This window comes from Somniosus microcephalus, chromosome 6, assembly GCF_052327205.1.
Source record: "Somniosus microcephalus isolate GS21.2 chromosome 6, FLI_Smic_1.0, whole genome shotgun sequence".
In the NCBI taxonomy this organism is placed as follows: domain Eukaryota; kingdom Metazoa; phylum Chordata; class Chondrichthyes; order Squaliformes; family Somniosidae; genus Somniosus; species Somniosus microcephalus.
Window position 1 is genome coordinate 111187628 of NC_140992.1, and position 24097 is coordinate 111211724.

Genomic DNA, 24097 nt, shown 5'->3' on the forward strand with positions numbered 1-24097 from the left:
GCTTCCAAAAGGGAGTTCGATAAGTACTTGAAAGAAAAAAATTTGCAGCTCTACGGGGAAAGGGCGGGGGAGTGGGACTAGCTGAGGTGCTCTTGCAGAGAGCCGGCATGGGCTCGAAGGGCCGTATGACCTTCTTCCGTGCTGTAACCATTCTATGATTCTATACTTTATCCCCAGCTGCTGGATATGCCTATTTGCTGGCTCTTCCATCATTGTGCATGCTTCATGTGCTCCCGCCATGGGCGTGAAGGAGGCTTTCCGTCAGCACTTGACCAACCCACGTTTCAAACCAGCATATCCCCCAGACCGCCCATGGGCAATGCCATGTGAAATCCACGGCATGATGTTGTATATAACCAGCCATTCGCTGCATATCTGTCAATAATATCCTAAAAGGCTTGTGGATGAAGCACATTTCCTGTAGATTTTCTTTCCTTATTCCTCATCACGATTTTGAGTCGCAACCGTTTCCGTCACAAGTAGCGTGTGAACGGTAGGTGTCATGCTTGGATAAAACCTTTAACCTATTAAATACAACAGCTATATATACTTGCCTTTCAACACCCCAATACGTAGAAGCATCGCTACCATCTGTTCCACTAGATAGGGTTATAGGTAGGTTTCACTCATTTTAAATTTAGCGAAATTTAACGTTCTATTTATTTATGACCTTTTATTTATGACTGATGTGGGAAAGCACCACTTGGAGTCAGATATCGAGTTAAATCGAGCGACCTTTATTACAAGCTAGCAGGGGAGCGGTATGACTGTCTGCCACCACCAACTCGATGAAATACAATTAGAGCATCATATTTGTAGAGATTACATTGTACTTCCCGTACCATATATGGGTATGTTCCGGGTAATTGCGTGCGCAAATAAGTTTTGGGCCCATAGGCTCGGTACCGTACACACAGGATGTCCTTGGTGCACAGGGAGCCCATCGGACCACTATCACGAGTTAAGCAGCTGGTTTCCTTACACAACTGTGAAGGCCACTGTCCACCCTTATCTTGAGTTGTGACATCCTGTTGTCCTGTTTACGTGCGCCTGTTGTTTCTCATGAATTGGCAGAACTAAATATTGTCTATGGCAGGACTAAATATTGGGCCGTATTTTCCGATCGGAGGCTTCCCGCGTGCGGAGGCCTCCGATCTGGAAAAATCTACACACTTACCTGAGGGCTCCCGAGGTGCGTATAGTTCCGATCCTGGGCCTCTCCAGCTGGAAATGTGCAGGGCCCACGTATCCCAGAGGCGCAGGCAGTTCGCAAGCATCCCTGGGATCACGTGGGCCATGGGGAGCCAATCAAAGAAGGGAATCTCTCTTCATACACTTGACAGATAGACCTGTCAAATATATGAATGGGGATGATCCCTAAAAACACTGTAAAACATTAAATCAAATTTTTTTAAATTAGTTGAAATTACAATAAATAAAATATTTTAAACAAAAATTTAATTTTTTGAAAAAAATAAAGTTTTTTACGGGGCTAAAAATAAACTTACCTTTTAAAAATATTTTTAAATGATAAATGAATGAAAACATGTTTTTTTACTTTTTCAAATCTTATGCTGGTAAAAGCAGGCTTTATGCCTGCTTTTACCAGGCGTAAGATTTCTAAGGGTTTTCTGCAGGTGGAGGTTCTCCAGAAAGCGGAACTATCCGCCTGCAGAGGACCTTCTCCAGGGCAGGCGTCCGATCTGTCAAGAGCATTTTTGACAAATCGGAAATACCGGTTTTCAGCGCATGCGCTTGGCATGCTTGAAACCAACATTTCCGTTGTCCCTACGGGTGTGTACACAGCACGTACACACCCATAGAGATTAGAATATCTGGCTCATTGTCTAACTAGAATATGTGAATATATCCAGTTTAACCCTATACACTTAAGGTATACACTTTAGCTCCTCCAACAATGACCCCGGGCCTTCTGCATGCCTCAGGCCTCACCTCTTCCTTCCACCCCCACTGGGCCTCCCACTCAATGCTACAGTCTCTTGCCTCAGGTAAACAATTTCAGCTGAAATATGTGAATCAACCATTCATGAGGCTCTTTAGTGTGAAAAACCTTCAGAAACCCCCAAAAAATGAAGAACACAGAAAACTCCATTCTTCTTATGCTTTAATTCCATTGAGAAGATTGATTGAAAACCATAGGTTGGCGAGCTCACAAAGCTCACTAGTTCCCACTATGCTGGGAATATGACATAGGGAATTATCAGGACTAGGAAACAGCCATTAGATCCAACAGGGGTGATTTTCAATTGCCGGCTGCCCATTTCTCACCTCAAAAATAGGCAGCCGTCAGTTGAAAACCATGGGAGTACCTCGGCCGCCCCACTGACGTCCAACGCCCGCCTGATGTAATTTTCAGGCAGGCCTGTAAATGGGCGAGCACTGAGACGTAATTCTGCTTTTATGATCTCCGTGGTCTCCGTGCCCACTTCTTTGGCCAGGAGTCTTCCCCCTGTACGACTGACCCTTTCTCCCGCTTTCAGAATTCTCGTTCTACCTGGACCCCTCCCTCTGCCCTCTTACCCTCTCTAGATCTTTTCATTGCTAACTGCCGCCGTGACATCGGCCATCTCCATTTCTCTGCTCCCCTCACTCACTCCAACCTACCTCCCTCTGTGAACTTGCAGCACTCCATTCTCTCAGATCCAACCCCGACATTGTCATTAAACCTGCTGACAAGGGTGGTGCTGTTGTTGTTTGGCGAACTGACCTCTACCTAGCGGAAGCTGAACGCCAACTCTCCGACACCTCCTCCTACCTCCACCTGGACCATGACCCCACTATCGAACATCAAACCACCATTTCCAAGACTGTCACTGACCTCATCTCCGCTGGAGATCTTCCCCCCATGGCTGCCAACCTCATAGTTCCCCAGCCCCGCACAGCCCGCTTCTACCTCCTTCCCAAGATCCACAAACAGGACTGCCCTGGTAGACCCATCGTTTCAGCCTGTTCTTGCCCCACGGAACTTATCTCGACTCTATTTTTTCTCCCCTTGTCCAGTCTCTTCCCACCTACATCAGCGACTCTTCTAACGCCCTCCGCCACTTTAACAGTTTCCAGTTTCCTGGCCCTAACTGCCTCCTTTTCACCATGGATGTACAATCCCTTTACACCTCCATCACCCACCAGGATGGCCTAAGGGCGCTCCGCTTCTTCCTTGAACAGAGGCCCAACCAGTCCCCATCCACCACCACCCTCCTCCGCCTGGCTGAACTTGTTCTCACATTGAACAACTTCTCCTTTGACTCCACTCATTTCCTCCAAATTAAAGGTGTTGCTATAGGTACCCGCATGGGTCCTAGCTATGCCTGCCTTTTCGTGGGATATGTGGAACACTCTTTGTCCCAGTCCTACTCGGGTACCCTCCCTCACCTCTTTTTCTGGTACATTGATGACTGTATCGGTGCCGTTTCCTGCTCTCGCCCTGAACTAGACAATTTCATTCACTTTGCCTCCAATTTCCACCCTTCCCTCACCTTCACATGGTCCATCTCCGACTCTTCCCTTCCCTTCCTCGACTTCTCCGTCTCCATCTCTGGGGATAGGTTATTGACCAACATTCACTACAAGCCCACTGACTCCCACAGCTACCTGGACTACACTTCCTCCCACCCCGCCTTGTGTAAGGACTCTATTCCATTGTCCCATCTGCTCCGATGATGCCACCTTCCACACCAGTGCTTCCGACATGTCTTCCTTTTTCCTCAACCGAGGATTCCCCTCTACCGTGGTTGACACGGCCCTCGACTGTGTCCATTCTATCTCCCGCACTTCTGCCCTCACCCCTGCCCCTCCCTCCCAGAACCACGATAGGGTTCCGCTTGTCCTCACCTTTCACCCCACCTGCCTCCACATTCAACAGATCATACTCCGCCATTTCCGCCACCTCCAACGTGATCCCACCACCAAACGCATCTTCCCCTCCCCTTTCAGCATTCCGTAGGGACCGCTCCCTCCGAGACACCCTAGTCCGCTCCTCTATCACCCCCACCACCCCTTTCCCTTCGCCCGGACCTTCCCGTGCAAGCGCAGGAGATGCAACACCTGCCCTTATACCTCCCCCCCCTTCCCACTGTCCAGGGCCCCAAACACCTCTTCCAGGTGAAACAGCGTACTTCTTGCAATCTAGTATACTGCATTCGCTGCTCACGATGTGGTCTCCTCTACATTGGGGAGAACAAACGCAGATTGGGTGACCACTTTGCGGAACACCTCCATTCAGTCCGTAAGGGTGACCCCAAGCTTCCGGTCGCCTGTCATTGCAATTCACCGTTCTATTCCCACTCAGACCTCACCGTCCTCGGCCTCTTGCACTGTTCCACAGAAGCTCAGCGTAAGCTCGAGGAACAGCACCTCATCTTCCGATTAGGCACTTTACAGCTTTCCAGACACAATATCGAGTTCAACAATTTCAAATCATAACCTCGGCCCCTATCATTTTTATATATTTTTTATCCACACTTTTGGTTTGTGCCTTTTCCTTTTTTTTCTCTCCCACATGGCAGCTGTCTTTAATTCTGCCAGCGCATTTCACACTTCATCTAGAGCCATCCTTTGTTTCTTTACCTGTCCTATTACCATCTCGTCTCGCCTTGAATATCTCTTAATGTCTCTTCACCTCTCACAGACCTTCCCTTTTGTTCTTTCACCCCCCTCCCCCATTTCCCAGCCCCCAAACTTGCTTTTTAATCTGTTTTATTTCCTGCTTTTTTCTCAGTTCTGACGAAGGGTCTTTGACCTGAAACATTAACTCTGTTTCTCTCTCCACGGATGTTGCCTGGCCTGCTGAGTTTTTCCAGTGTTTTCTGTTGTTATTTCTGCTTTTATTGTGTTGGGCTTCAGTACATTTCATGCTAATCAATAATTCTTTCATATTGCAGACTCTTTAGACTTCTTCCATCCTGTCTGATTCTGGCGGAAGGTAGTTTAAATATGCAAATTGAGGTTGTACGCAAATTGTAGGACCCGGTTGGCTCTTTTCAGGTACAACTGGGAGTGTGCAGCACCATCTCAGCATTTCCCTCAAGCCCTTCTCTCCTCAGAAACACATCTGAATGACTTTTAACCCCAATTATACCGCCCACTTCAATGTCCTTCCATGGTATGTTATATTTTTTTTAAAATTTTTATTCATTCATTGATGGGATGTGGGCGTCGCTGGCTAGGCCTGCATTTAGTGCCCATCCCTAATTGCCCCTGGGAAGATGGTGGTGAGCCGCCTTCTTGAACCGCTGCAGTCCATATGGTGTAGGTACACCCACAATGCTGTTAGGAAGGGAGTTCCAGGATTTTGGCCCAGTGACAGTGAAGGAACGGCAATACAGGTCCAAGTCAGGATGGTGTGTGGCTTGGAGGGGAACTTGTAGGTGGTGATGTTCCCATGCGTCTGCTGCCCTTGTCCTTCTAAGTGGTAAGAGGTCACGGGTTTGGAAGGTGCTGTTGAAGGAGCTTTGTCGAGTTGCTGCAGTGCATCTTGTAGATGGTACACACTGCAGCCACAGTGCGCCGGTGGTGGAGGGAGTGAATGTTGAAGGTGGTGGATGGAGTGCCAATCATGCGGGCTGCTTTATCCTGAATGGTGTCGAGCTTCTTGAGTGTTGTTGGAGCTGCACTCATCCAGGCAAGTGGAGAGTATTCCATCACACTCCTGACTTGTGCCTTGTAGATGGTGGAAAGGCTTTGGGGAGTCAGGAGGTGAGACACTCGCCGCAGAATTCCCAGCCTCTGGCCTGCTCTTGTAGCCACAGTGTTTATATGGCTGGTCCAGTTCAGTTTCTGATCAATGGTAACCCCCAGGATGTTGATAGTGGGGGATTCAGCGATGGTAATGCCATTGAATGTCAAGGGGAGATGGTTAGAGTCTTGCTTGTTGGAGATGGTCATTGCCTGGCACTTGTGTGGTGCGACTGTTACTTGCCACATTAATTTAATGTAGAGTTCATTGATGAACATTTCATTATCTTTTCCCACAGTATGTCTTTCCTCAGTTACTTTACTGATGAAGAACTCATGCAAAGGTTTAGCACCAACAAAGTGGATATTTCCACGGCGATCGATCGACTATTCCCCTTCCTCCATGGCCTTAGGGACAAGATGTTGATCACCAATGAAAAATTCAACGTGAGTAGCATCTCGGTGGGACAACCTTGGGAAGGTTTGGTCACGGTTAAACGACTGAGTGCAGATTTGAGCACCCCATTATAGAAAGGGCATTAAATCCACAGAGTGTACAGCCTGGATTCACCACGGTGATGCCAGCAATGGGGAGATACCAAGGAGTTGTAACAAGATACTGAGATTATTTCCACTGGAGAGGAAGAGAATGAGAGATTTAATAGAGGAGTTTAAAATATAAAGGGTTTTGATGGCATGAACAAGGAAAGACTATTTCCTCTGGGTGGGGAGTCAGTGACAAAAAGTCATCAATTTAAAGTTGCCACCATGAGAGTGAGGGGAGAGGTGATGGGAAACTTCTTTACCCAGAGAGTTGTTTTGTTAGGAGCATGGAATGCTTTGTTACCAGGGGTTGTTGCATCTTTTAAGGGAAGAGTAGATAGACATCTGAAGCAGAGGAAGTTACAGGACTATGCGGAGAGACCAGGGCAGTGGGATGAGTTTTGGGATTGCTCCAGCAAAAGCCAGCATAATCACAATGGGCTAAACTGCCTCCTTCTGTGCTATAACTTTCTATGGGATCTTTGGAACATTCTCTGTGTGTTTTATTTATTAGCCCATGTTTTTCCAAATGCCAATTAATTTTGTCTTTGCGAGATTGTATGGTTCTTAATATTTTTGAACCAAGTTTTTGATGCAGTGTTTCTCTCTTGGACTGGGCCCACCAAAATATTCTCACAGCCTCACACTCCACATAGAATTACATAGGATATATGGCACAAAAACAGGCCATTCGGCCCAACCAGTTCATGCCGGCATTTATGCTCCACTCGAACCTCCTCCCGTCTTTCCTCATCTAAATCTATCAGCATAACCCTCTATTCCCTTCTCCCTCATATGCTCTGAAGAAGGGTTTCGACCTGAAATGTTGACTCTCTCCACGGATGTTGCCTGGCCTGCTGAGTTTTTCCAGCGTCTTCTGTTGTTATTTCGGATTTCCAGCATCTGCAGTATTTTGCTATCGTTCCTCATATGCTTGTCTAGCCTCCCCTTAAATACATCTATACTATTCACTTCAACCGCTCCCTATGGTAGTGAGTTCCACATTCTCACCACTCTTTGGGTAAAGAGGTTTCTTCCGAATTCCCTATTGGATTTCTTGGTGATGATCTTATATTGATGGCCTCTAGTTATGCTCTTCCCCACAAGTGGAGACATTGGGGTCAATTTTCGGGCCGCTGTCAGGCGGCTTTTCAGGCCGCCGGGGGCCGAAAATCAGCGAAAAAGCGGGTCGGGACCCCCCCCGCCTGATTCCCCGCCCCGTCCGACTTTCGGACCGCCATTTCCCCGCGCCCTGCTTCAGTCCCGGCCGCCGCTGGTGGGACTGGTCGTCGGAGCACTAACAAGCAATTATCTGCTTGTTGAAGTCGATTTCCCCGGGCCGTTGCAACTTTGGGGCTTTCCCCCATCAAACCCCCCTGCGGGGAACCCCGCTGCTGAGAGCTGGCGTGAAGCTTGCCGGCTTGCTAGCTGTCAGCTGCAGGTCAGGAGATGCTGTGATTTAAAGGGACAGCACTTGTATGTTGAAGGACCTTGTTGTTGCAGGTTTGGGCTACTTCTTCAAGGCTTAGGTACAGCTGTGGAAGGTTGGAGCCTCACACACTTCTCCAATGCGATCTCCTGGGAAGCCCCTCTCGCCACCCTCACTCAGCACTTCCTCAGCGGAGGCATCTACGAGAAGCATGGGACGCCTTTTTTTCCTTCCCTTCTTGCCATTAGAGGATCTCCAGCAGCAGAGGCGGCAGCAGTAGAACCAGGAACAGCAGGATCAGCAACAGGAGCACCAGGCTGCTGCTCCCTCACCTGAAGCTGCACAGGCCAGAAGGGGCCAGCGCTTGGGAGTGGCTTGAGAGCACCCTGCTGCGCTTTAGCACTCACCATGTTTTCCGTACCCTGGCGAGTTATCTCCTCCATGGAGGTTGCCAACCTTTCCATGGTGATGCGTTCATGCGCCAATGACTCCACAAAGGCTCTGCTCATGGTCGCTATGGACTCCTCCATTCGCTCCACACTCGCAGCGACCCTGGAGACAAAACCTGCCAGAGACTCCTGCATCTGTGCATGGAGATCCATCACCTCTTCTCTTGCGGATGGACCCAGAGGCAGAGGGTCGGCATGCAGCGCAGCTGAGCTGAGCTGGCAGAGTCCTGCGCCCTCCGACGAGGACTCTCCACTGCTGTCCCTGTCTCCAGAATCTGCTGAGGCTCACTTGTGAGCTGTGAAACACCAGGTGACAACACCACTCTATGTCCCGAAGGTCCCCCCGAGGTGTGAGTGTCTGCGCTGGTGCTGGGTGCGCTTACTTCTGCTGACGCTGCGCCCTCAGAGGTTGGAGCTTCCTCTGAGGAGTCTGGCTGCACAGCCTCTTCCTCCTCCACAGTGAGGACGGGGGCTCTGGATGGTACTGTGGGGGAGTAAAGGAAGGAGTTAGAGATGTAATGCCAAGGTTCTTCTGGTGACTCCCAGCGAGTTGGCATCTGCTGACACCTGCATCCATGCAGCATTGGTCTCTGGGAGGCCTCTTCCTCCCTGACCTAGGGAAGAGGACCTCCCTGTGGGCCTTAACCCCATCCAATAATGCCTGCAGTGAAGCCTCATCGAATTTGGAGGCAGCTCGGGGTCTGGCAACTGCCCACAGCTGCTGCAGGCTCCTCTGCCATCCTGTATGGTTCGTTTGGAAGCCTTCAGAGGATGCAGTGCTTGCTATGGACCTTGAAAGCACCACAAATGATGACATCATACTGTGGGGATTTCTGACTCGAATTGGACAATTAGCAAGGCTTCCCACATACTGGGAATTAATTGGCCACTTGAGGGAAAATTGCGTGGAGCTGGCTGACACTTTTTTATGTGTGTCAGAAACCCCACATTCGGGGAAACCCGACCATTTCCCACACAAGCCGAAAATCGGGGCCATTCTCTCTGTATCCACTCTATCAAAACCTTTCATAATTTTAAAGACTTCTATTAGGTCACCCCTCAGCCTTTTTTCAAGAGAAAAGAGACCCAGCCTATTCATCCTTTCCTGATATGTATACCCTCGCATTTCTGGTATCATCCTTGTAAATCTTCTCTGCACCCTCTCCAGTGCCTCTATATCCTTTGACACTTGACTCTGGACAGTTTTCCTTTTCACCTCTTACCTTTCATTTTCCCTCTTTCTTCTCCCCTTTCTTCCTCCTCTGTGTTTGTCTCTCCTGGTTTACTTTCTCTCCCCCACCCCAGTTCCTGCACAGTTCAGCTGTAGGTGGGCAGCAGAGGCTGACAATTCAGGCTGGAGTCAAGCACTTCACAGCATGAGACGTTGGACACGAGAGGACTGAGCAGTGAAACGTGCCCTTTGGCTGCAGAACTGTAATTTCTCCTCCCTCCCCCCTTTCCTCAGATCTCAAAGACCATAATCCCCTGGTGCACTTACATGAGCTGCAAGAGTTACAACAGGAATGATCCTTACACACCCGAACAGTCATTGGCTACATCACAGCTACTGACTGATGGACGGGGAAAGTGGGCCAGATGATTCTGCAGTTTAACGAACTCCAGCTAACTGAACCTGCAGATAGAACATCTGTATCCATTCCAACAGAGAGCTAGACAATGAATGGTGATGTGTGGTTCAATGGAAGTCCTGTGGTGCACTTGCCTCTTACAGATGATACGATTATGGATTAGAAACTAAAATCAAGTCAACAGCAGCAGCATCGCGTGTCATTGACTCTCAGGATTCTGTGACCAAGTGCTGCGTTTCACTTCACTGATAAAATCAGAAGACAGACACAAACTCCGTTCCTGAGCCTCCGACTCCATCCCTCTCCCTGGCAACACTCTGAGGCTGAACCAAACCATTTGCAACCCTGATGTCATATTTGACACCGAGATGAGCTTCCAACCACAGATCCGCTCCATCACCAAGATTGCCTACCCCCACCTCCGTAACATCGCCCGACTCCTCCCCTGCCTCAACTCATCTGCTGCTGAAACCCTCATCCATGCCTCCTATTGGTCTCCTGGCCAGCCTCCCATCTTACACCCTACATAAACTTGAGCTCATCCAGAATTCTGTTGCCCGTATCCTAACTCGCACCAAGTCCTGTTCACCCATCACGCTCATTGACCTACATTGGCTCCCGGTCCGGCAACGCCTCAATTTTAAAATTCTATTCTTTGTTTTCGAATCCCTTCATGGCTTTGCCCCTCCCTATCTCTGTAGCCTCCTCCAGTCCTACAAGCCTTCGAGATATCTGCGCTCCTCCAATTCTGGTCTCTGGCACATCACTGATTATAATCACTCCACCATTGGTGGCCGTGCCTTCAGCTGCCTAGGCCTGAAGCTCTGGAATTCCCTCCCTAAACCTCTCCACTTCTCTACCTCTCTTTCCTCCTTTAAGATGCTCCTTAAAACCTACCTTTTTTGTCCAAGCTTTTGGTCACCTGCCCTAATATCTCCTTATGTGGCTCGGTGTCAAATTTTGTTTGGTAATGCTCCTGTGAAACACCTTGGGATGTTTCACTACATTAAAGGTGCTATATAAATGCAAGAAATTGTTGCTGACAGGATGAGATAAAGGATATTGCTGCTTGACACAGAATAAAAGTTAGCATACAGAATCGGAGCAGACCATTTCTATCTCTGTCCTGTTGCAGCACCGAGCTCGTACCCCCTCTATTCACTGTTGAATCAGGAATCTGTCTATTTCTTGGTTGAACATTGCAGTCTGCATTGACTTTCAGTAAAGGCTGCGCTCTCTACAGTTTCAGTGTAGATTAGTGTACTTTCGCACTGCGCACCTTGGCCTAAGATTTCTGATTGTAATGCTGTTAAAATGAATGGGTTACCGTGGCCCTTTTGGAAAATCTAGGCCCTTGAGTCTTCCATGTCGCTTCACCTGAAAACAAGCTGCATAAACCTAGCAATCCTCTGGTCAGGTGACAATCAGGATTACTGTGAGAAACACTTTTTAAATTCAAGGGTCACACACCACTGTTTAAAGGATAAGAGTCACAGACTAATTGTTAGAGAATGAAAAGGGGGAAAGTGAAGAGGTTAAAAAAAGGTAAAGCTCAATGCTATTATATAACAGAAAAACGACTGTGGTAAGCTGTTCAGCAGTTAAGATGCCATGATGTGGAGATGCCGGTGTTGGACTGGGGTGGACAAATGTAGGAAGTCACACAACACCAGGTTATAGTCCAACAGCATTATTTGAGATCACAAGCTTTCGGAGCACTGCTCCTTCGTCAGGTGAAGTGGAGAAGAGCATACAGGCACAGCATATATAGTCAGAGAAAACTGATCTGGAAATCAGAAAAATCATCTGGCAGTTTTCTCTGACTTATATGCTGTGCCTGTATGCTCCTCTCCACTTCACCTGACGAAGGAGCAGCGCTCCGAAAGCTTGTGATCTCAAATAAAGTTGTTGGACTATAACTTGGTGTTGTGTGACTTCCTACAGCAGTTAAGAGGCAGCACTGCTAAAATAGCAGCAGAAGTAATTGGTTTCAGGTTAGCAGAAGCATTCACCTGTCATCTATATACCTCCAATTTATAAATGCTTTAAAGTTGAAGGCTGCCAGCGGTACCACCAGTCAGCTTCCAATGACTGGAAAGAGTTGAAGATGCCACGAGCTCTGATGGTTGCAAAGTCTCGCAGGCAAACCAAGGCCAGTAATCAGTACTCCATGCATGTGTTTGACAGTGATGTTACTCATTGGGCTACCTGAACTGGGGTCGCTGCTATCCAGTCATTCCAATCAGCGCTGCGCTCCAGGGTATCACGCACAGAGCTTAAATACAAATCTCTCTTGTAGGAAATCTTAAACGTACGAAAGTCGACCAGTGAGGCCGTGTATTTGTTGTTGGAATGGCTGGAAGAGAGCGGTTCTTCAACCATTCGCAAGTTTTGGAGCAACTTGTTTCAGGACTACAACTTGCAGCAGTATCCTAAGCTGCATCCCCTATATGCCAGCTTTATTGAAGGTATGTTAGTGAAGGTATCTGGGCAGAGGTGACACACAGCATGCACTGATGGTACTTACAAATAGCCAGGCAATCAATGATCCTTCCTCTGAGTTTCCCTCCATCGCTATGGGAAGTAATGGCCAATACCTATTACCTCATTCCCTGTCAACCGTGGCTCAGAGGCAGTACTTTCGCTTCTAAGTCAGAAGGTCGTGGGTTCAAGCCCCACTCCAGAGACTTGAGCACAAAATCCAGGCTGACACTCCAGTGTAGTACTGAGGGAGTGTTGCGCTGTCGGAGGTGCAGTCTTTCACAAGAGAAGTTAAGCCGAGGCCCCGTTTGTCCTCTCAGGTGAACGTAAAACATCCCATGGCACTATTTTGAAGAAGAGCAGGGGAGTTCTCCCTCGTGTCCTGGCCGATATTTATCCCTCAACCAACATCACTAAAACAGATTATCTGGTCATTATCACATTGCTGTTTGTGGGAGCTTGCTGTACGCAACTTGGCTGCCGTGTTTCCTACATTACAACAGTGACTACACTCCAAGTACTTAATTGGCTGTAAAGTGCTTTGGGACATCCTGAGGTCATGAAAGGCACTATAGAAATGCAAGTCTTTCTTTCTTTTTCCACCATATGGAGGCATTGGGTACTCCAGCCTTTGGGAATCATGGGTACAATTGCAGCTCCTGCGATGCCTGAATGCAGGCAGTGATACCTCAGTGGGAGCTACCCAGGGTCCACCTCTTTCCCCCACCCCCACCACACAAAGATATTACTCTGTGTCAACAGCAATGTCCATCTGAATGATTGAACTTCTTCATAGTGAGGAAAGAGGAATTTAAATTAAATCTGAAAGTAGTTAGTGGCAGGGCTTTACTGTTAACCATTGGTTGGCAGATTCCTCGGAGTGGCTCCATTGGTGTTACTTCACCGGCACTGGGAGAAGCTGTGAGGAACTTCCCGGCTCAATCCCAGGAGCGACAATCACAGAGTATTGCCATCCTGACTCTTAGCCTGAGTTCCACAGCTAGCCAGTGCTGGGATTCTCATTTACCTTACCTGAGGTGGGAAGTTTGGTTATTGTTGGCTGCAGTGTTTGACCTGGGCTCCCTTTAATCTCTAAGTGCCGGCAGTAGCACACGTCATCTGCCAGCACACGGAGTGTAGCTTATGGTGGTTCAAATGGGAAGCAGCACTGTCACGGCCTAGGGTAGAATTACAGGGAATTTACAGCACAGAAACAGGCCATTCGGCCCACCAGGTCTATGCTAGTGTTTATACTCCACATGAGTCTCCTCTCACCTCATCAACATATCCTATTCCTTTCTCCCTCATGTGTTTATCTAGTTTCCCCTTAAATGCTTCTGTGCTATTTGCCTCAACCACTCCATTAGGTAGCGAGTTCCACATTCTCACAACTCTCTGAGTAAAGATGTTTCTCCTGATTTCCTTATTGGATTTATTAGTGACTATCTTTCCTGGTGGGTTTCCTGAACAGGATTGCTCTCCTATTAATGAAGGCTGGAATCTGGTGTATCCAGGTTCCAGACAATGTCTAGGGCCTTCTGCTGCACTCCCACCAGAGGTACAAACTTGTGCAAGTTCAGAGCCATCCTTTTTTTTTTACAGGGAAGTAAATAAATGCAAAAGAAAATCTATAGAATGCCATGGAGCCAAAACTCTTGCCATTCACTCCCATTATAGAGATTTCCAATGGACCGCTCCCTTCCCATTCGCTCCCATTATAGAGCATCCAATGGGCTGAGCCCCTTCCCATTCACTCTTATTATATACAATTCCAATAGATCAATCTCTTCCCGTTCACTACCATTATATAAAATTCTAATGGTCCAAATCTCATTATATAGAATCTGAGGTCAGCTCAGTCGTTAGCACTCTCACCTCTGTCAGCAGGTTGTGGGTTCAGCCTCACTCCAGAACATGGGCACACAATCTAGGCTGACACTTCAATGCATGACTAAGAATGCATTACATTGTTGGAGGTGCAGTCCTTCCAATGAATCATTAAACTGAGGTCCCGTCTGCCTGTTCATGTCGGTCATTAATGATCAATGGCACTATTCATGCAAGAATAAGCAGTTCTCTTGGTGTCCTGGCCAACAGTCGCCACTCAATGTGCATCAACAAAAACAGAATAAATAGCCATTCATAATATTCATGAACCTTTTTGCCTGTGAAAAGCAACCCACCTGAACCCAGTACCATCTCTACCGCACCCCCCAGCCCCAATGTCCACACACATGGTCTGACGAAAAGTCTGATGAAAGCCATCGACCTGAAACGCTAACTCTTTCACACTCCACAGATGCTCCCTGACCTGCTGAGTATTACCAGCATTTTCTGTTTTTATTTCAGATTTCCAGTTGCCCGCAGTATTTTGCTTTTGCATTCATGATATTGCTGTTTGTGGAATCTTTTTTGTGCATTTTTGAACATACGAAAATGACGGACAGAAAAAGACCTGTCCCTCAAGCCTGCCCCACACCACAATGGCTGGACCATCATGGCTAAACAACAACAGAAACTTGTATTTATATAGCACCCTTAACGTAGCAAAATGACCCAAGGCACTTAACACGAGCATTATCAAAATTAAATTGACACTGAGGCACAGAAGGATATATCAGGACAGGTGACCAAAAGCTTGATCAAATAGGTAGGTTTTAAGGAACATCTTAAAGGAGGAGAGAGGTTGAGAACCTCCGAGGTTTAAACTGAGAGAGGATCTTACTGAGCTAGTCAAAATCTTTAAGAGTACCAGCAGGTTGGACCCTGTGAAACTATTTACCGTGATCCTAAGAACGACAATGAGGAGCATAGGATGTTCAGAAAAAAGGATTGTGAATGAATAGATCAGATATAACTTAATCACAGATATTTGGAATGGACTGCCCAGGGAGGTTTCTGTTGTTTTTGTACCTTCACACTCTTCCCTTGGAGAAGAGTGTGAAGTAGCGGAAGGATTCACAGATTAACAGTCTGACAGGAGGTGATCAAGACTGATAGCTTCAGTAATTTTAAGGAGCTGGACGAAGAGTTGGTGGGAAAGTCAATTTAGGGATACTGGTAGTGAATAATGTATTTTGTTTTTCAACTCAGGGTCTGATCAGATGGAGGGAGTGGTCTTTCCTCGTTCTGTATATTCCTATATACTGACTGCATCGTCCTCTGGCCCACCATCAGATCCTGGTGAAGACAGAGGAAAAAGTGGACCTGCAGATTTTCCTGTTGTGAAGACTAAGATGAGTGCAGCAGTGAAGAGAAAGCATCCTGATGAAGAATGTGCACATCATTCGAGCAGTGGAAGAACCCCAAAGCACAACAAAGATCCAAACCCAGTCCGCAGCAAAGATCGAAACTCAGAACTCGGCAAAGATCGGAACCCGGAACGCGGCAAAGATCGGAACCCAGAACGCGGCAAAGATCGGAACCCAGAACGCGGCAAAGATCGGAACCCAGAACGCGGCAAAGATCGGAACCCAGAACGCGGCAAAGATCGGAACCCAGAACGCGGCAAAGATCGGAACCCAGAACGCGGCAAAGATCGGAACCCAGAACGCGGCAAAGATCGGAACCCAGAATGCAGCAAAGATCGGAACCCAGAACGCAGCAAAGATCCAAACCCAGAACGCAGCAAAGATCGGAACCCAGAATGCAGCAAAGATCCAAACCCAGAACGCAGCAAAGATCCAAACCCAGAACGCAGCAAAGATCGGAACCCAGAACGCAGTAAAGATCGGAACCCAGAACGCAGCAAAGATCGGAACCCAGAATGCAGTAAAGATCCAAATCCAGAACGCAGCAAGGATCCAAACCGTGAGCTGCAGGCCTTCTCTCAAAACACCCGCTCTGGGCCTTCTGTATCTGTCTCTCTCTGCATCTCTTGCTCTCTGTGTCCCACTCTCTGTGTCCCACTCTCTGTGTCCCACTCTCTGTATCTCTGTCTGTCTTTCTCTCAATTTCTTTGTCTTGCCATCTCCCTGCTTCCCTCACTCTCTCTTCCCCTCTGCCATTCTCACTCTATCACTATTTGTATCTCTGGGGGTCATTTGTAACTTGATTCCGGAGCGTAAATTTGTGAGGTTTCTATAACCGGCACTCAACCTGCAACGCCAGTTTTACATCAAAAAAGTATCTGCTCTGTCTCATAAGAACATTAGAACATAAGAAATAAGAGCAGGAGTAGGCCATTTGGCCCTTCGAGCCTGCTCCGCCATTCAATAAGATCATGGCTGATCTTCTACCTCATCTCCACTTTCCTGCACTATCCCCATATCCCTTGATTCCCTTAATATTCAAAAATTTATCGATCTCTGTCCTGATTATACTCAACGACTGAGCCGCCACAGCCCTGGGGTAGAGAATTCCAAAGATTCACCACCCTCTGAGTGAAAAAATTTCTCCTCATCTCAGTCCTAAATGGCCGACCCCTTATTCTGAGACTGTGACCCCTGGATCTAGACTCCCCAGCCAGGGGAAACATTCTCCCTGCATCTACCCTGCCAAGCCCTGTAATAATTTTGTATGTTTCAATGAGATCACCTCTCATTCTTCTAAACTCTAAAGAATATATGTAAGAAGTCACACAACACCAGGTTATAGTCCAACAGTTTTATTTGAAATCACAAGCTTTCGGAGCGCTGCTCCTTCATCAGGTGAAGTGGAGAGATGCGTAAAGACACAGCTTATATAGTCAGAGATATGACTATATAAGCTGTGTCTTTATGCATCTCTCCACTTCACCTGACGAAGGAGCAGCGCTCTGAAAGCTTGTGATTTCAAATAAAACTGTTGGACTATAACCTGGTGTTGTGTGACTTCTTACATTTGTCCACCCCAGTCCAACACCGGCATCTCCACACCATGGCTAAAGAATATAGGCCTAGTCTGCTCAATCTCTCCTCATAGGACAATCCCCCCATCCCAGGAACCAGTCTGATGAACCTTCGTTGCACTCCCTCTATGGCAAGTATATCCTTCCTTAGGTAAAGGAGACCAAAACTCTACACAATACTCCAGGTGTGGTCTGACCAGGGTCCTATATAATTGCAGTAAGACGTCTTTACTCTTATACTCAATCCTCTTGTAATAAAGGCCAACATACCATTTACTTTCCTAATTGCTTGCTGTACCTGCATGTTAACTTTCAGTGATTCATTCTCTAACATTCTGTTTCCCTGTTTCTTCCTCTGTGTCTCTCCTTATCTCTTTTGCTCTCCATCTCTCTCATCTTTCTCTATCTCCATCGCTTTCCATCTTTGTCTCTTCCTTCAACTAGTGCATACATACACAAGTGGCAGCGGAAGCAGATAAGGCCATAAAAAAGGCAAACAGAATCCTTGATTTTATATCTGGAAGCATAGATTGGAAAAGCAAGAAGCTGGTGCTGAACTTATACAAGATCTTAGGCCGCAGTTGGATTACTGTGTGCATTCATTATATAGGAAGGATATAAAAGCAGTGCATGTGCAGTGTGGAATCACTGGGATGTTACCAGAGGTCAAGAGGTTACAGTTATGAAGAGGGGCGTGAGAAGTTACAGCTTTTTTCACCATATCTGAGAAGGTGAAGGAATGACCTGGTCGAAGTCTTCAGGGCTATGAAGAATTATCATCATGTAAATAGTGATAGATCATTGCCACTGGTCGTAACAAAAGGGCACAAATTTAAGAGAATCACGAAAAGAATTGAAAGGGAGGTTTGAAAAAGTATCTAGAGGGTCGTAAGAATGTGAAATTCTCTGCCTCAAACTGTTGTTGAAGCAGAACCCATAAATTCTTTAAAAAGGGGATTAGCTAGGTGCTTGGAAAAGAGGAATATTAAAGGGAGTGCGGAGCGAGCAGGAGAGTGGGATTAGACCAGGTACAATATTAAAGGTTATAGGAAATTGTGCAAAACGTCCTTCAGATTAGATTAGGTGGAATTTTAAAGGGTATATAGGGTGAGCAGGAGAGTGGGATTAGACTAGGTCGCATAGGGAGTTGTGTGAGAGAATGGAATTAAACTAATTGACTTGGGTGGAGAAGAAACTGGCACAGATTTGATGGGGTGTTTCTCTGCTGGTACTTGCTGTGATTCTATGAGTTTCGATGTAGCAATTAAAATTTCTCATTTATTATCCTTTTTGCTCAGCAAAAAAAAGTGTGAAATGGCATCAGATGAAAAGGGAAGATGACAAACCAAAGGTTGTGAAAACCAGAAAGATTTGTTCTCTGCAAGACCAAGTGGACTTTGCCTCCAATGAACTGCTCGTCTCTTGTGGTGGCATCACTGGAAAGTTAGACAAGGAACTACTCGCTCTTGGTAATTGTTTCAGCTTTGGGTGTTTTCTAATCGCTTTACCCCAGGTTATTTCAGCTTTTCTATCTTAGCTCACTCTCATGGGTGAGTCCCAACTCCACAATCGTTCAAAAATGATCTATCGTCGCCGTGAGATCTAGATGAGCTTTTAGTAATGTGACCAAGCAATGACCAGCACACCATGTTTGGCAATTGTTTTCATGTCTCCATATGATTTCACTTTGGCCTTTCAAAACAGTACAGCATCACGTCAAAAACAAAGAACTTTCATTTATATAGCACCGTTCACATCCTCTGGACATCCCAAAGTACCCCACAGCCAATTAATTGCTGCTGAAGTGTGGTTGTTGTTTTGCAGGCAAAACACAGCAGCTGATTTGCGCACAGCAAGGTCCCAAAATTACCAGTTATCTTGTACATTTTGGGTGGTGTTGGATGAAGGATAAATGTTGGCCAGGACACAGAGTAAACTTCTTTTATTAGTGTCATGGGATCTTTTACGTCCACCTGAACAGGCAGATAGGGCCCGGATTTAATGACTCTTCCAAAAAATGGCATCTCGATCAATACAGCCCTCCCTCAGTACTGCACTGAAGCATCAGCCTAGATTATGCGCTCAAATCCTGAAGTGGGGCAGAAGCCTACAACCTTCTGACACGGGGCAAGAGTGCGACCACTGAGCCAAGGCTGACACATGCTTTAAGTTCAAAATATCAAAGAATCACAGAAACTTACAGCACAGAAGGAGGCTATTCTGCCCGTTGTGACTGTGCTGGCTCCTTGAAAGAGCGGTCATGCTTAGTGCCAGACCCCCGCTTTTTGTCCGTAACTCTGTAAGTTCTTCATCCTCAAGTACCTGTCCAACTCCCTTTTAAAATGATTTATGTAATCTGCTTTTCAGGTAGAGCGTTCCAGATCCCGACAACTCTGAGTGAAAATATTTCTCCTCACCTCCCCTCTAGATCTTTTTTGAATGATTTTGAATCCATGACCTCTAGTTATTGACCCACTCGCCAGAGGGAATACTTTTTCCTTATTTACTCTATGAAAACCTCTCATCATCTTGAAAACCTCTATTAGGTCACCTCTTAACCTTCTCTGTTCCAAGGAGAACAGTCTTAACTTTTCCACCCTCTCCTCATAACTGAAGTCCCTCATCCCTGGTAACATCCTGGTAAATCTCCTATGCACTCTTTCTAAGGCCTTTACATCTTTCCTGAAGTGTGGTGCCCAGAATTGTCCACAATACTCCGGCTGAGGCCTAACCAGTGATTTATAAAGTTCGAGCATGATCTCTTTGCTTTTGTATTCTATAAACCCAAGTTACCCAAATGCTTTTTTAACCACCTTATCAACTTGCCCTGTCACTTTTAAGGATTTGCGTATATGGACACCAAGGTATCTCTGCTCATCTACACTTTTCAAAATTGTGTCATTTATAGTATACTGTCTTTCCATATTAGTCCTCCCAAAATGCGTCTCTTCACACTTCTCCACATTGAACTCCATCTGCCATGCTTCTGCCCATTTCACCATCCTGTCTGTCATCCTGAAGCCTATAACTATCCTTAACACTATCTACTACTTTGCCCAGTTTCGTATCATCTGCAAACTTTATAATGCTGCTCCTTACACCCGAGTTGAGGTCATTTATAAAAACTGCAAAGAGTAGTGAACCCAAAACTGACTCTTGGGGAACACCACTGCAAACCACCTCCCAGTCTGAAAATTATCCATCCACCACCATCCTTCGCTTCCTGTCACTGAGCCAATTTTGTATCAATACCGCCACTTTCCCTTTAAATCCATGGGCTTTCATCTTCTTAATAAGCCTCCTGTGTGGCACTTTGTCGATTGCCTTTCAAAAGTCCATATGTACAACATCTACTGCACTACCTTGATCAACCTTCTCTGTTATCTCATCAAAGAATTCAATCAAGTTAGTCAGACACGATTTACCTTTAACGAATGCACGCTGACTCTCCTCGATTAACCCATGTCTTTCCATTACTTTGTCCCTGATAATGGTTTCCAATAACTTCCCCACCACCGATGTTAGGCTGACTGGCCTATAGTTTCCTGGTTTATCCCTCTCCCCTTTCTTGAATAGTGGTATAACCATATCAACCAAATTTAGAAACATAGAAGATAAGAGCAGGAGTAGGCCATTCAGCCCCTCCAGCCTGCTCTGCCATTCAATGCAATCATGGCTGATCATCCAAGTTCAGTACCCGGTCCCTGCTTTCTCCCCATACCCCTTGATCCCTTTAGCCTTAAGAAATATATCTTACTCCTTCCTGAATATATTTAATGAATTGGCCTCTACTGCCTTCTGTGGTAGAGAATTCCACAGGTTCACCACTCTCTGGGTGAAGAAATTCCTCCTCATTACTGTCCTAAAAGGCCTACCCCTTATCCTTAGACTGTGACCCCTGGTTCTGGATTCCCCGACCATCGGGAACATCCTCCCTGCATCTAGTCTGTCCAGTCCGGCCAGAATTTTATAAGTTTCAATGAGATCCCCTCTCATTCTTCTAAACTCCAGCGAGTACAAGCCCAATCGACCCAATCTCTCCTCATATGTCATTCCTGCCATCCCAGTTATCAGCCTGGTGAATCTTCACTGAACTCCTTCCATGGCAAGAATATCCTTCCTCAGATAAGGCGACCAAAACTGCACACAATACTCAAGATGTGGTCTCACCAAGGCACTGTACAACTGCAGCAAGACATCCTTGTTCCTGTACTCAAACCCTCTCGCTATGAAGGCCAACATACCATTTGCCTTATTAACCGCCTGCTGCACCTGCATGCTTACCTTCAGCGACTGGTGCACAAGGACACCCAGGTCTCGTTGCACTTCCCCTTCTCCCAATCTATTGCCATTCAGATAATAATCTGCCTTCCTGTTTTTGACACCAAAGTGGATAACCTCACATTTATCCACGTTATATTGCATCTGCCATGCTTCTGCCCAATCACCCAACCTGTCCAAATCATCCTGGAGTTTCTTGGCATCCTCCTCACAGCACACACGCCTACCCAGCTTTGTGTCGTCTGCAAATTTGGAGATATTACATCTAGTTCCCTTGTCTAGATCATTAATATATATTGTGACTAGCTGGGGTCCAAGGACCGATCCCTGCGGTACCCCACTAGTCACTGCCTGCCACTCGGAAAAAGACCCATTTATTCCAACTCTTTGCTTTCTATCTGTCAACCAGTTCTCTATCCAAGTCAATACCTTGCCCCCAATCCCATGTGCCTTAACTTTACACGCTAATCTCTTATGTGGGACCTTATCGAAAGCCTTCTGAAAGTCCAAATACACCACATTCACTGGTTCTCCCTTATCTATTTCACTAGTTACATCCTCAAAAAATTCCAGTAGATTAGTCAAGCAAAAATTTTTTATGAAAGATGAACAAGCAGACAATGACAGTCAGAATTTAAAAAGAGCTGTCGGCCAAACTGAACCAATTACATAGCATTGTTTTAGTTTAAATGATTACTCTCACCAACCAGTGCAGCTTCCAACATTGCTTTGGGATAGGCTTGGTGCAGTGCCCTGAACTGCAGTCGTTTTTAATATTGCTTATGTGCTATCACTGGATTTAAAGAATAGCCACCAAACTAAATCTTGTAACAGTAGTACAGGGTGCACTGAGCAGACCGACTCACCCAAGACAGAAGCTTGCACTGCTAGACACAGTGGGGTAGATCTTCACCCACTTTCATTTCCAGTGAAGTCATTGGAAATAAAATTCGGGAGAAATGGAAAGCAGGCTGCTGACTCGCCATCACCCGTTTTACATTATCGCATAAAGTCAAAATCTACCCCAGTGTATACTGAAACGATAAACACGCCCAGACAGAGGCTGGTGGTTTGCAAATGAGAAGTTGGGATGGTTACCTTATCACTGTGTTGTGTAATATTTCTGCGCTGTACATTATTATTACTGTTCTGCACAATGTTTCTGCCCTGTACATTATTGCTGTGCTATGCAATGATTCTGTGCTATGCTCTTTTATTGTGCTGTGTAATGTTCCTGCGCTCTGTGCCTCCTGATCTCTGTTTATTTAGGAAGCCGTATAGAATGTATAAAATCCGAGAACGTCTGGTATACACCACGTCAATTTGAAATGAAGGGAGGTCGGGGCAGCAGCAAGAATTGGAAGCTCAGTATACGATGCAAAGGCTATCAACTGTCAAAGTTGATACAGGTACACTCAGTGCTCAATTTTCCAACATGCCAACGCTGGCTGTCTGTGTTTAATCTCATTCGTTGCAGCCTAAGCAAGGCATTGACCAGGACAAACCTGGTAATGCTACTGAAAGCAGGGAGAAATTAGAAGAACAGAAATTCAAGGACGGTGAGGATTTCTTTACTCTCTATCTTACCAATGCTGTACCTGACCTGAGAGGTATTTTTTTTAGCAGAATAGATTTCTCCTGAACTGTATTGGTCACCGTTTTAAATATTTCCCACTGCCGTACTATCTCTTTGTCTGTTTAAATTTTTTTTCCAGTTTATGGGAGAGCTTAATTCTGTATCTAGCCTGTGCTGTACCTGATCTGAGAGTGTTTGATGGGGCAGTATAGGAGGAGCTTTATTCTTTATCTAACCTATGCTGTAACTGATCCAGGAGTTCAGGATCATGGCAATGTGTGCAGCATCAGACAGATGGAAATATGTTTAAATTACTGGTGGAATTGGAAATGTCTCATTTCTATTGATGAGTTTCTTTCACTTGCAGTGGAAATATTTGGAATGTGAGAGTCTGAACTCCAAGCGGAAACTTAATACAGCAGAGGCTAAGGTAAGGAATAGGCCCTGAATTCAGTAGTTACTTTGGGAGCAAGGGAGACTGCAGCCACACAGCATGTATAGGCAAACGTATTGTCTGCTGCAGGGCTGTAATCAGGATTTCAGGGGTCCCTCAGCTGAACCTTACAGCATCAGCTGAACAAACAGCTGAACAAACTTACCTGGTGCACAGGTACCAGTCAATACGAAAAACGACCCCTGCCATTGCTGTAGTTATAAACTACAGGAAACTTTCGTTTAACCGGAGGTTAAAAGTCCGGAAAGCTCTATCTGTCGGCAAAATTCAGGAGCCGTTTCCTATAAGTTTTTCTACTTCTCGTTGCTTTTTTTTCCCAGTCAGGCTCTGCAAGGTCTAGCTGATGCTGTTGCTTAGCTACAGAGGTGCTTTTAAGCTGCAGCCGACTGTTTTGAAGCTGTTGCTAAGCACAGGGTTTGTTGATTCACACGGAGCTGAAAAGCTCCGTATGTTTTAACATTAGCGCTGGTTTATACAGCAGTTTTGATGGGACGGCACCAACTCGGTCCCGTCAGTGCCAGATACCAGAAAGTTTCCTGTATGTTGTAAACTCCAACAAGTTCCAATCGTAACAGGGTTTTATGGGGGAAATAAATGACCAGCAAGCTTGAGAGAATAATTACCTCACTTTTTAACAAGGGACAGATACTTTTGTTTGCTGTGTGGACCAGTCAACAATTTCAGATAATAATCCCTGCCCCCATTTTTCATGCAGTATGATTTTGCCATTCCCATTTGCAACATTTTCACAGCATGTTCTTTCAATTCCTTCC

General features: G+C 46.2%; 1 protein-coding gene across 5 annotated transcripts in view; it reads left to right on the forward strand.

Moving 5' to 3' along the window:
- Nucleotides 1-24097, forward strand: part of LOC147115991 (uncharacterized) — an 82421-nt gene that overhangs the window by 11649 nt on the left and 46675 nt on the right. For 3 of the 5 annotated variants that reach the window (XM_085990684.1, XM_085990686.1, XM_085990683.1), the window contains exons 2-7: nt 5994-6141; nt 12004-12172; nt 15279-15995; nt 18312-18482; nt 22564-22703; nt 23238-23300. In XM_085990684.1, the coding sequence (XP_085846810.1) occupies nt 5995-6141; nt 12004-12172; nt 15279-15995; nt 18312-18482; nt 22564-22703; nt 23238-23300 (1407 nt within the window). In that variant the 5' untranslated portion in view covers nt 5994. Of the gene's footprint in view, nt 1-5993; nt 6142-12003; nt 12173-15278; nt 15996-18311; nt 18483-22563; nt 22704-23237; nt 23301-24097 lie in introns of those variants that run through there. The other 2 variants (XM_085990685.1, XM_085990688.1) reach the window with 2 other exon arrangements.